The 12,981-nt window shown below is 38.4% G+C and overlaps 1 protein-coding gene across 8 annotated transcripts in view; it reads left to right on the top strand.

The window, feature by feature from the left end:
• The window catches only part of BPTF (bromodomain PHD finger transcription factor), a gene marked incomplete at its 3' end in the record, with an annotated part of 93,362 nt that overhangs the window by 38,370 nt on the left and 42,011 nt on the right, over positions 1 to 12,981 (top strand). For all 8 annotated transcript variants that reach the window (XM_081934389.1, XM_081934395.1, XM_081934393.1 and 5 more), the window contains exons 11-16: positions 2,531 to 2,666; positions 4,300 to 4,551; positions 5,287 to 7,606; positions 9,436 to 9,560; positions 12,351 to 12,479; positions 12,583 to 12,733. In XM_081934389.1, coding sequence (XP_081790515.1) covers positions 2,531 to 2,666; positions 4,300 to 4,551; positions 5,287 to 7,606; positions 9,436 to 9,560; positions 12,351 to 12,479; positions 12,583 to 12,733 — 3,113 coding nt within the window. The remainder of the gene's footprint in view (positions 1 to 2,530; positions 2,667 to 4,299; positions 4,552 to 5,286; positions 7,607 to 9,435; positions 9,561 to 12,350; positions 12,480 to 12,582; positions 12,734 to 12,981) is intronic.

Below are 12,981 nucleotides of genomic sequence, written 5' to 3'. Positions count from 1 at the left end.
TTTCCTCCTGTACCATCGGATGGTGGTTGAGAGCCTGCATTACTCTCGTTCACGTTCTTCAGTCCAAACCTGTGCCTAGCCACATCACGGCACATTCTACGAGGAATGCCGCCACCATGGCAGCCTGGGTGATGCAATCGCCGATCGAAGAGATTTGCAGGGTACTTGGACTTCCTTATCTCCGTTTGTTCGGAATTACAAATTGGACAAATTTGCTTCGGCGGAAGGGGCTTTTGGAAGGCGAGTTCTCCAGGGCATTCATACCAGTGGAGAGACCCTGAACGCGACTGCTTCCCACCCTGGTGACATTTAGCTTGGGTATGTCCCTTGCTTGGACTCTCCAGAGCAGCGCCCTGGAAAATGACCATTGTCTTACCTGAAGGGTCGTTTTCAGGGCGCAAAGGAGAGTCCAACCCCACCCTGGGGTCTATTTCTGCTGTTTCCTGTGCAGCATTCTGGAGTTTCCATTTGGATATTGTTCTGACGTTGGATCTGGTTCTTAGACTTGTTGTTGAACTTCTCAGCGCGCAACAGTTCCACGCCTTCATTGAAAAAAATCTGAAGATGGTCAGCACCAGAGGCGTGGCTTAAAGTTTCAATTCAGTTCTGGGCAGATTGGCTGTATTTAACCCTTGCTTTGACTCTCCTTCGCAGCGCCCTGAAAACGACCCTTCAGGTAAGATAATGGTCATTTTCTTCTTGAGAAAGAAGAAAGCAGATATGATAGTAGCAGATACCTGAAATAACTTTCTAAAGAACATCAAGATCTGTCCTATATGGATTTCAATCACAGATGCCATTTGAATACTAGAAAATGGTGTCTAAAGAGTATGGGCAGATTGACAGTGGGGCCAGTTATGGAAAAACCGAAAAGTAACATAGAGGTAAATAGCTAAATCTCCAGACTTTGCTTTATTTTAGTAACACTACCAATATTGAGGAATATTGGAAATTATAATACAGGAATAGCCAGAGAACCACACATTTTCCTACTCAGTATGAGTTCAAAAGAATGAAAATAGTGGAAAAAGTACCCAACTCATATTGTTAACAGGTCTGCCCACAATTCCTCTTTTAGATTGACTGGAGTCTGGAGCAGGAGTTCCTATTCTAGCAGTATAGTCTATTGATATATACTATATTCTATTGCCATCCCCTTGGTTTGTATAATTGTAAACTTGCTTTTTTAAGCTCAGGTCCATGTGTATGTGTGATTTGTGATTCTTAATTAAGACTCGTGGTTAGCCCCTGTAATATACTGGACCCCAACATGGTGGCATGTTTTTTAAAACCCTCTATATATTGGTTATTAATTTTCCATACCATATATAATGCTGCTTTTAATGGGTTATTTTTGTTCAGCTTTTATTTTAGTTTAATTCCAGACCTAGGATTTGTAAACTTCTTCAGATTTCTTTGTAATAAATTATTATGCTTTTTTATATCTAATACATAAACTGTATTTATTGCCTTCTTGAATGCAGTTGATATAATACCATAGACACACTTCTCATTTAGTGTCTGTGTTGTGTTCCAGAGACAGGTGATTAAGCAGAATCGTAACTAATGGGACATGTGATAGAGGGAGGGAGGGAGACAACAGGCAGAAACTATGAAGGCCACTGGTTGCTACAGTCTCATTCAGATAAAATTATCTTGTGCAGTATGCCAGGCTTACTCAGGCATGCATTGTTGTCAGGCAGATGAAATTTAGTTATGAATGTGTGCATTGGCCGGAAATGAATTTTTAATTACTGTTATATGCTATCATATTTGCAAATGGTTGCTAACCTAGATAATGTACCTAAACGAGGGATAGATGTATGGTTACCACTGAAACAGTACTCAGTGCTACCGATCACAGTAAATCAAAAGAGAATATTCTTGGTCAATCCTTTTAGCAAAGTAATAAGAAGAAAACAAACGTTCAGTTTTAAATATCTTGCCAGATACCGCTTAAATTAATCAGAGTTGAGAACCTAAGTATTGTTTGAACTTCCAAGGAAATGAGAGAAATCAAGGTTTAAGATTATCTTTTTCAAGTCAGATGCCTGCTCCTCATATACAAGCCTCTGGCAGTGAAGAATGGCTATTAACTAAGGCCCATGTATTCACACCAGACCTTAGATAAACTTTTAGTTTCAGCATTGGCTGAATTCATAGAGTAGACATAAGGCAGTTTTATTAATTTTTCTAAAGCTAGTTGTTTTTTTATGCTCAAGAAACCTGAATAAGAAGTTCCATTGTCACCTTTTCATACTGATGAAAAGGATTTCTGTTTTAGGCAGAGGCACTTTGCTCTGGGGGGCATGTGCACCACTAACCAATTATTTCTAAAATGCTATGCGACTTTTCATTGTAAAAAATACATTGTCAAGCAAAAGGTTGTTTAGAACCTGAATGACTAAAGCGTTCACTTCTAAGAAGAAGAAAAGGAAATTTGAAGCTTTATTTCAAAGCCAAATTTTATATGTGATGAGGCTGCAAATTCATATGAAAATTAACAAAATGTATTTCAACTTTTTCATAGGTCTGGAAACAAAAAGGAGAAGAATATAGAGTAACAGGGTATGGTGGATGGATCTGGATTAGTAAAACACATGTTCATAGATTTGTACCCAGATTACCTGGAAATACTAATGTCAGTTATAGAAAGTTACTACTTGGTAAGTGCTGGAAATCATCATTATCATTTTTATTATTTCATTACCGTATTTTTTGGAGTATAAGACGCACCGAGGTTTTGAAGAGGCAAATTTAAAAAAAAAAGTTTTTGCACTCTGTAAACCTCCCAAAATCGGCCCAGCTTTCGCGAAAAGTGGCCCGTTTTTTTCCCAAAAAAAAAGGCATGAATAGCCTTTAGGGGGCTTGCAGAGTGCTCCTGGATGGTGCCCTCCCCCCAAATGAGCAGAAAATGGGTCCATTTTTTGTCAAAAAATTGCATGCATAGCCTTTAGGAGGCATATAGAGTACTCCTGGGGGCTGGGGGGGGGCAAAAGTGAGCAAGAAAAGGCCTGTTTTTCACTCATTTCTGCCTTCTACAGGCTCTGCACAGTCATTTTGGTGAAGGGGCGGGGTTTGGGCGGCAAAAAATGCTGTATTAAGTGTATAAGACGCACCCAGATTTTCAGCCTCTTTTTTGAGGGAAAAAGGTGCATCTTATACTCCAAAAAATACTGTGATTTTATTGTAACTGACCAATCCAAAAGGCTCTGGGTATCTTACAAAATATAGCCATGATTTTGAAATATGAAGTGAGGTTTAAAACATCAAACACCAGTTTTCACTATGTATTTTCAAGCAACATTGTAATATTTTAATTTCTTTCTAGTTACAGCAAGCATTTCAGGAGAAAAATAAACATCTGTAGAAACATCTGTTTTTATGAATTATGGTTTTGCTGTAAAAAGTTGCTAATTATTCACGTGTGTCTTAATTTTCTAAATAATGGAAGAACCAAACTACTGTAATTTGGTTTTATATCAAATTTCTACAGCTAGTCCATTTTACTATATTAAATTTTGTAATTAAAGAGAAAATATGTGGTGTTTGCAATATACTCTAAACCTCAGTGTAATAAATTCAAAGCTATATAGAGCAGACTCTGACAAATAGAATGTCTCCATAGATGAAAATCATTTCCCCCCTTTTCGATGTGATCAGAAAATCTGTTCTGGAAGGTTAGGTGGCCTTTTTGTATGGTAGGAAAGAAAGCACTGCAGCAGAAGGAAAAGGAACAAACTCACCTCTGTTTTTCCTAGTGCAGGGGTGTCAAACTCACAGCCCATGGGCCGGATGCGTCACACATTGGCCACCCCATCCCCATTTTAGTGAAGGGGGAGAAGTGATGAGACGTCATGTGACAACGCAAGTTTGACACTCCTGACCTAGTGAGAGCTTCTACAAAATCAAAAGCTTTTTGCAAACAAAATTGTTAAGCTTGTTATAATAATGTCATTTTCTAATTGTTATTATTGATACAGAAATAATTATCTGTTTTTATTATGTGGTAATAGATAATAGCTTTTAATACTTTTGGTGGTCGGGTTTAGTCAATTTCCTCTGTTAAGATCTTATTGGATCTTATGATGATCCTGTATGATTTCATGGTCAGTAACATTTCTATTGAACAAAATTGCATTTCAGGGGAGGAAATAGTGCACTACTGTAATTGCAATAGTCTTATTTCTGAATGTAGTATTAAGCTTGGAGTAAGTCTTTTGAAAGTGTATGCCTGTCTGAGAGGCTTATACTGACAGTGACCAAAATCATACGAGTATCTGCATATTTCTTTATCAGCAAAGAACAATGCTGCTATCACAGAACAACAGCACGAATTGGATAAAAGGAAAAATCCAGCAAAAGTAAAAGCAGAGCACTGTTCTTTGAAAGATAGAATAAAGAGCTTCCATGAACCACATAAAAAGGACCAAAAAGAAACTGAACATTCTGAGGCCATGAAGAAAAGTCAGATCAAGGAAGAAAATGAACTAAATGAAGAAAAAGCTGAAATTGATGGACATTTTGAAAAATCAGATCAAACGAAGGAAGGTAATAAGCATTTTTATCCGTTTTAATAAACATCTAACTTTTCATGGTTTAGCTAAATGTTTATATGTGCAACGTTTACTTGAAGACAGTCTAGAGAAAATAATTTCTCATGGTAGAGTGTTCTATTAATTCCATATGCCTGGATATATTGTTTCAAAATAATATGTAATTAGTCACAATTTAGATTACTCTTCCTCAGTCTGAATTCATATCAAATGGGGATTTCGGACTTGCAGGATTCTCTACATAATTCAACTATGTGGCGCAGTGGTTAGAATGCAGTACTGGAGGCTACTTCTGCTGACTGCTGGGTGCCTGCAGTTCAGCAGTTTGATTCTCACCAGGCTCAAGGTTGACTCAGCCTTCCATCCTTCCGAGGTTGTTAAAATGAGGACCCAGATTGTTGGGGGCAATATGCTGACTCTGTAAATTGCTTAGAGAAGACTTTAAAAGCACTGTGAAGCAATATATAAGTCTTAAGTGCTAAGAGCTATTGTTATTAATGCTGTACATCAGGGATGGGGAACAATGGCCCCTTTATGAACTTTGGACTTCGATTCCCAGGATTCCTGAGTCAGTCATAGGTCGTAAAGGGGCCGTGTTTCCCCACCCCTGTGTTACATAATGATGGGAGTACGTTGTATAATTGGAAGCTGCCCTGGTTGGGGATTTGGGTTTGTCAGTATATGTGTTAACTAATAAAGTGTCCTACTGATTAAACATTATTTTTTATAGATGAAAAAGGGATCTGTGAAAATGATAAAGACATCAAGGAGGAACCTATGGAAGTAGATGAAGTGAAAATGGATACTTCCCCCAAATGTGAAGAAACTCCAATCAGTGCAGATTTAATAAATGTTAGTGAAGGTTTTCACTTAAGGACATGTTACAAAAAGAAAGTGAAAACATCAAAATTAGATGGACTACTTGAAAGAAGAGTAAAACAGTTTACACTAGAGGAAAAACAGCGATTGGAAAGAATGAAGCTTAAAGCTGCTTCCAATTCCTCAGATTGTAAATCTCTGAGTCCACAAAGGAATACAGATGACTTACCATTACCTGAGGCAGAAACAGATGAAAAGAGAGCCCATATTTCAGGTACAAAACAATCTGAAGATCCTGTTAAAGACTGTTTGTCACCTAACAACCTCCACTTCAATAAAACCAGTGAATCAGTCCAATCCGTGTCTTGCTTGAATAGACTTTTAGATGAAGAATCAGATGTCATTTCGGGTCAGTGCTCAGATTCTCAATGTTTGATACCAGCAAATGCTCATGGAAGTGCTTCTGAACCAGTGGATACGGAAAAAAATAAAGTGCTGAGTAAGGAGGAGGGTAATTCAACCATGGAACATTCTCAAGCAATAGACAATAAAGAATCAACTAAATGCAGTGTGCGAGGAGACAATGAAAAAAGTTCAGAGGAAATCACAGGGCCTAATTGTGAACATCATACACAGCCAGAGGGAATTGAACAGAATTGTGAAAAAGAGACTGCATCTTGCATTAAGAAAGGAAATGAAACCTTAAAAACTGAAAAACAGGACTGTGATTCTGTAGAAGCCTGTAATTTAGAGGATCATCATGCAGCAAATAACACAAATGTGAGTCTACCGAAAAGCAAGGAAGATGCATCTGAACCAAAGATTGCATTAAATCCCAAGCAAGTCCTGGAAGGCCTAAAATCATTACGTACTGAGCTTATTTCAGAGAAGGCCTTTGAAGCCCAGATTCCTGACACGATAGGAGAAAACATCTTGGATGAAATTACACACTCTAAAATTGCCGAAACAAATGGTGAAAAGCTAGAGCAGGCAAAGTGTGATCCTCCAACTTCCATAAGCAAGTGCATTGATCAGATTAAAAGCATTGCTGATAAAAACAATAATAAAAATGGAGAACACGATGTCCAGATGGACGGAGGAAAGTCAGCAACATATCAGGTGAATGGAAAAGATGCTGATTTCGAAGTACTGCCCAATGAAGAATGCTTAAAAAGAGAAGCTGAGAGTAACCTTGACTCTAAAGTCAATAATATTAATAAAAACAATCTGCTAGGTAAATCATTTCCTTCTAATGAATCTGTAAAACCATTTATGAATGGAGATATCTCTGTGGAAGATGTGGATGAGAGAAGACATTCAGAGAATGAGTTTTCTGTTCGGAGTTCTGTGGATCCTGTCTGTGATCCTAGAGGCGGTGTTTTACCTCAGGAGGATACATCTCCGTCTGCTCAAGACAGTGGAAGGAAGCAACATTCTTCTGAAAGATCTAGCCCTATTGATGAGGCATCCCTCACAGCTGTCCATTCCTGTAATGAGAACAGCATAAGTAGTGAAACAGAAGGCATGGAGATTGAGTCATCGTGTATTAAGAAGGCTGCCCTCTCGCCTGTAATTTCATGCGAAGAATCTAGTTTGAGTAACGACTTTGCTGATCAGAATGGACTGCAGACACACAGAGTTAAAAACATCAATGGAGAGAGTGCAGTGAAAGCGGTTGTGACAGAAGTGACCACCACGTCTACCATTTCTACAGAATCAAAAACCGTTTATAAAATGTCAGAGCTGTCAGTGGCCAAGGAGGATAAAGAACGTGTGGTGTCAGCAGCTGAAAATTGTTCCATATCCACTGTAACCACCACCACCACTACCACTGTAACAAAGCTTACCGCTCCCACGACCGATGTTATTTCTGTAAAAGAGCATAGTAAAACCGTGGTTACGACGACAGTGACTGATTCCTTGACAACCCCGAGTGGAACATTGGTGACTTCTATGACAGTCAGCAAGGAATATTCCACAAAGGACAAAGTGAAACTAATGAAGTTTTCAAGACCTAAAAAAACTCGTTCTGGAACCGCATTGCCATCTTATAGAAAGTTTGTTACGAAAAGCAGCAAAAAAAGCATATTTGTTTTACCCAGCGATGACTTGAAGAAGCTGGCAAGAAAAGGAGGGATTAGAGAAGTTCCTTGTTTCAACTATACCGCTAAACCTGCTTTGGACATCTGGCCTTATCCATCCCCAAGACCAACTTTTGGTATCACTTGGAGGTACACTGTTATAACAATGTTAAAAAATTATAAGGACACTGAGTGGGATATTTTGTTGTGCATTGTGAATTTTCAGAGGGTATGGACTGTAAAGTTTAAATATGCTGAAAAGTACCCACTGAGACCAAAAATTAGAAATATCCTGGAATCCCATTCATTTTAACTTGAACCTCTTGAAATGAATGCAGCCTAAAAACACTGAACACTGCAAAAATGTATTATTTTAAGATTATCCAAAAGAATGGGCAAAAACTCAGATCTTCAGTTCTGAGCTATGGTACAGAATTATTCCTATTCCTTTCATGATTAGTATAGTATAGGGCAGATGGCGAACCTATGACACGCGTGCCACAGGTGGCACGCGGAGCCATTTGTCAGGGCACGCGAGGTGCTGCCCTGTCAGTGACTTCCGGTTTGCTCGGAGGGTTGTTTTGAGGGCTCCGAAGGCATCAGGGAAGCCTCCGGACGGTCCCTGAAGCCTTCGGAGCGCTCAAAACGACCCTCCGAGCAAACCGGAAGTGACTTCCGGTTTGCTCAGAGGGTCGTTTTAAGCGTTCCGAAGGCTTTAGGGAAGCCTCCAGACGGTTCCTGAAGCCTCCGGGGGGTCAGGGGAGGCTCTTTTCGCCCTCCCCAGGCTCCTATAAAGCCTCTGGAGCCTGGGGAGGGCGAAAAAAGCATGTAAAAATGGGGGGGAGCGCCTGTAGTGCGAGCATGCGCACTGGGGGGGTCGCGCATTGCATTATGGGTGCGGCACGCCCGCACACGATCCCCCTGCGCTCCCCCCACTTGTGGCACGCGAGCCAAAAAAGGTTCCCCATCGCTGGTATAGGAGTATAGTGGAGTGAGACCAAGGAGGGCTACAGAATTGTTATAGCTAGACACATGCTTTGTGTAGTAAGTTTGCTTTATGTTATTAAATGGGGTTTTGCTTGATAAACCTCATTTTAACAGCAACCAAGAGAGCTTTCAAAATAATCACAGTTCGTGTTCTAATACGTGCTACTAGTATTATTTAGAGCATATCAATACTAGAAATTTGAAATCATCAAAAAATAATTTTCAAATTGCCATTGAAAAATAATGCTTTTTTCATAACTTACTTTCTTTGGTCAGCTTATCAAAGCCATGACAAAAAAATCTAATACCATATTAATTTGGTTTCAGTAACTAAGACTGTAAAACTATAATTAGTTGATCCACTATTCTAGAAATATTCTGTAACTTGGCATTTAAATGAGCAGAATTCAACATGTGGTAGCCTAGATCTATATACAGGTACTCCTCAACTTACAACAACAATTGAGCCCAACATTTATATTACTAAGTGAGACAATTAAGTGAGTTTCACCCCATTTTACAACCTTTCTTGCCACCATTGTTAAGGTAATCACTGCAGTTGTTAAGTGAGTAACATGGCTGTAAAGTGGATCTGGCTTCCCCAGTGACTTTGCTTGTCAAAGGGCACAAAAGGTGATCACATGACCCCGGGACGCTGCAGCTATTATAAATATGAGACAGTTGCTGAGCATCCAAATTTTGATCACGTGACCATGGGGATGCTGCAAGAGTCGTAAGTGAAAAATGGTCATATGTCATTTTTTTCAATGCCATTATAACATCTAATGGTCTCTAAATGAATGGTTGTAAGTCAAAGACTGTCTGTAATCAATGCTAGTATTATGTATCTTTCTATATGTGAAAATACACTCCATTTTTAACTATGATTGAAAGAAAGCATTAATTTTATCTCAGAATGTTCTATGGCATTTAAGCTGTTTCTTTTAGGATATTGAAGGTGGCCAATGAATTTCTTTTGGGGTTTTTTCCAGGTACCGACTTCAGACTGTAAAATCGTTGGCAGGGGTAAGCCTCATGTTGAGGTTACTCTGGGCATGCCTAAAGTGGGATGACATGGCTGCCAAACCTCCACCAGGAGGAGGAACTACGCGGACAGGTAGAGTTGACTTTCAGAAATCTGGATAATTAAACAGTTTTTAAAAATGCATAATATATTATGGGAACTAGAACTCTGAAATCAATTATTATTATGAAATTCTGTTTTGGGTTTATTCCCACCCAATATGTCACACTTGGATGAATATGAATGAAACTGAAACTAATTCAGTCCATGATTTTACAGGAAACTGTGGTCACACTACCAAACACAGACTTAAAAAAAAATTATATAGCAAGAAAGTTGGATATTGTTGTTAAGTAAGAAGATATTTATTAAAAAGAAGATACCCAGAAATGCCAACCACTGGCGCAATCTAGTATTGCAGTTCATTTAATCATGGGTTTTCTGTGATATCTAAATTGGGGAAACTGGTTAAAATATTTCCTATAAACTAAAACTGCAAAATGGTTTGCATTGCTGGTTTGTAGAGAGCTCCATCTTGCCTGTTGGAATATTATAATACTGGTTTAACAGATTTAAGAGCTGTCTTTGTTGCTGGGCAAACAGAAGGGAGGAATAGCCAAGTTCTTGATACTCATTTCCATAGGGCATTGCTTATTAGGACTTTATATCTGAATATAAATATAATCTGTAATTTGGCTTTTAGCTGGTCAGGCTCATTTTTATTAAGTCTTTCACTCCTTCAGTATTCCATCAATATTGGGAGTTCAGCATAACATCATTCCCTGGAGATTAGACATGCTATGTCACTACTGGTTTTCTGTAAAGGCCTAAAGACGTGGTTTTGTGGCAAAGCCTGGGGACCAGGGTATGTGATTGAGCCATATCTTGGACCTGAAATGTAACTTTTTGTTATAGTCAGAAATATCATAAGCATCTTTGTCAATTTCCAGAGTTTCAGTATACACAAGACAGGTGTCAGTTTAAAAACTGATCCTCAGAATAACTTTTTAAAAGGAAAACAGTGTAAAAACCAGTGTAAAACCAGTTAAAACTCTTTTAGTTTTGGTTTTAGTACAGTTTTAATAATATTCTATTATTATTAATTGGGACACAATGGCTCAGTGGCTAGGACGCTAAGCTTGTCGATCAGAAAGGCGTTCAAGCAGTTCGGCGGTTCAAATCCCTGGCACCGCGTAACTGTGAGCTCCCATTACTTGTCCCAGCTTCTGCCAATCTAGCAGTTCAAAAGCACGTAAAAATGCAAATAGAAAAATAGGAACCACCTTTGGCAGGAAGGTAACAGCATTCCGTGTGCCTTCAGCGTTTAGTCATGATGGCCACATGACCATGGAGATGTCTTTGGACAGTGCTGGCTCTGCGGCTTTGAAACAGAGATGAGCACCGCCCCCTAAAGTCGGGAACAACTAGCACATGTGCGAGGGGAACCTTCACCTTTACCTAATATTATTTTATTCTGTATAGTTTTTAATGTTTTAATAATTTATTTTTTACTTTTTTTAACTTATAAGCTGCCCAAGAGTCATTTGTAGAGGAGATGGGTGACATAAAGATTTAATTAATTAATTAATTGTAAGCCTCCACGTGTATAGACTGCTTGTAAGGGAATACTACTTAATGTGGATTCATTTTTAATACATTAGACATTTAATTGAGAAACCTGCACTGCTTAACATTTGCAAGAAGATACTGAGGGAGAATACCATGGAGTTTGGGATTGAGTCTTGATCATTGTCAGTGAACTTTTCCAGACCAGAATTTGTTTGGGCATGACTATTAAAAGGCATTTCCCTTTTTTCTCTAGTTCTGTGCAGATGTTTTCTGCAAATGAAGCAGGCTACTATAGATTCCTTCTGACACAGATCTCAACTATTTGCTTTACAAATGTTTTTTGAAGTTGGTCCAAGGGCCAAAGAAGCAGAGTTCTAAATTAGTCAATGAGTTACTCATTTTTCTGGCCTTGTAGAAAAGACATTTCTGTTTCTCATTCATTTTAATCTTTTGCAGTTAGAAATTGCAGTAGACTTTTCTTTTTTTCCTGTTCTGTTAATCTTTAATTATTATTAACTCTTGTTTAAAATTATGGATATTCTGCGTATTATCTTAAAGATCTTATGTTCAAAACATGCAGCTATTTTCATCAAATAAATATAAGACTTACAACCACAATTGAGCCAAAATTTCTCTTGCTAAGGCAGTTTTTAAATGATTTATGTCTCATTTATTGACCCTTTTGCTACAGTTAAGTGAATCACTGTAATTATTAAGTGAATCATTTGGTTGTTAAGCAAATCTGGTTTCCCTTATTGACTGCTTGTTGGAAGCCTGCTGGGAAGGTTGCAAGTGGTGATCACATCATCCCGGGACAGTACAATTCTCATAAATACATTGCCAAGGGCCCAAATTTTGATCATGTAATCATGGGGATGCTGTAATAGTCGTAAGTGTGAAAAATGGCCATAAATCACTTTTTTCAGTGCTGTTGCAACTTTGAATGGTCACTACATGAATGGATGTAAGTTGAGGACTACACGTAAAAATCCAGTAATATTAGTCACATTTCTGTACTTCAATTCACTTTCATTACGAGCTTCACCTAATTAGTAACTTAAGTTTGAAGTTATAAAATTTTAAAGAGCACCCTGACATACTGCACAATTGATTAAAACTTTTCTTAATCAATAATGGAGATTAAATGTGAAGTACCAGTAGAGGGGTTGAATTTGGGGGTGGGTGGGGGAGGTTCTGCACATATACTAAAACAAACTATATGTGCAGTTTTTAAACCAAAACTCCGGAATTTCAGCTCACATTTGTGGTAATGTCTTTTTACATTGGTGAATGAATCTGCAAATATATTTCTAGAAACATCAGAAATGGAAATTATAACAACTGAAATAATCAAACGGAGAGATGTTGGACCATACGGGATTCGATCAGAGTACTGCATACGGAAAATTATTTGTCCTATTGGTGTTCCAGAAGCCCCCAAAGGTAAACATGCAAATAAAATACTCAAATAACCTAGATGGACGAACATGACCTATGTTCATACTGATATGTAATTGAGAATTGATCGACATTACTTTTTTGTCAGAAACGCCAACCCCTCAGAGGAAGGGTCTTAGATCGAGTGCTTTGAGGCCCAAAAGGCCAGAAACACCAAAGCAAACAGGACCAGTCATCATTGAAACCTGGGTGGCAGAGGAGGAGTTGGAATTATGGGAGATAAAAGCATTTTCTGAAAGGTAAGGTGACAGCCGAAACCTGTTCTAGCTGTACTGAGGTAAATATTTGAATGCATTGGAGTTATGCCAGTTGGTTTAACAAACAAATTGAAACTTCAGAAAAATAAACATAACTGTAAGTGCAGTTCAGGAAATACAAACGGGGGGGAAAAGACCCTTCTTGATAACCTTTGTTTCTTCATTTCAATGAATGTAATGCTTAAAAACAATAGCTGCTGAGACTGTTAAACTGATTCCAGTTAGTTAAA

This window comes from Natrix helvetica (genome assembly GCF_964273705.1).
Source record: "Natrix helvetica genome assembly, chromosome: 1".
NCBI lineage: Eukaryota > Metazoa > Chordata > Lepidosauria > Squamata > Natricidae > Natrix > Natrix helvetica.
Note: the sequence above shows the minus strand (reverse complement) of the source record. Positions and strands in the feature narration are given on the sequence as shown.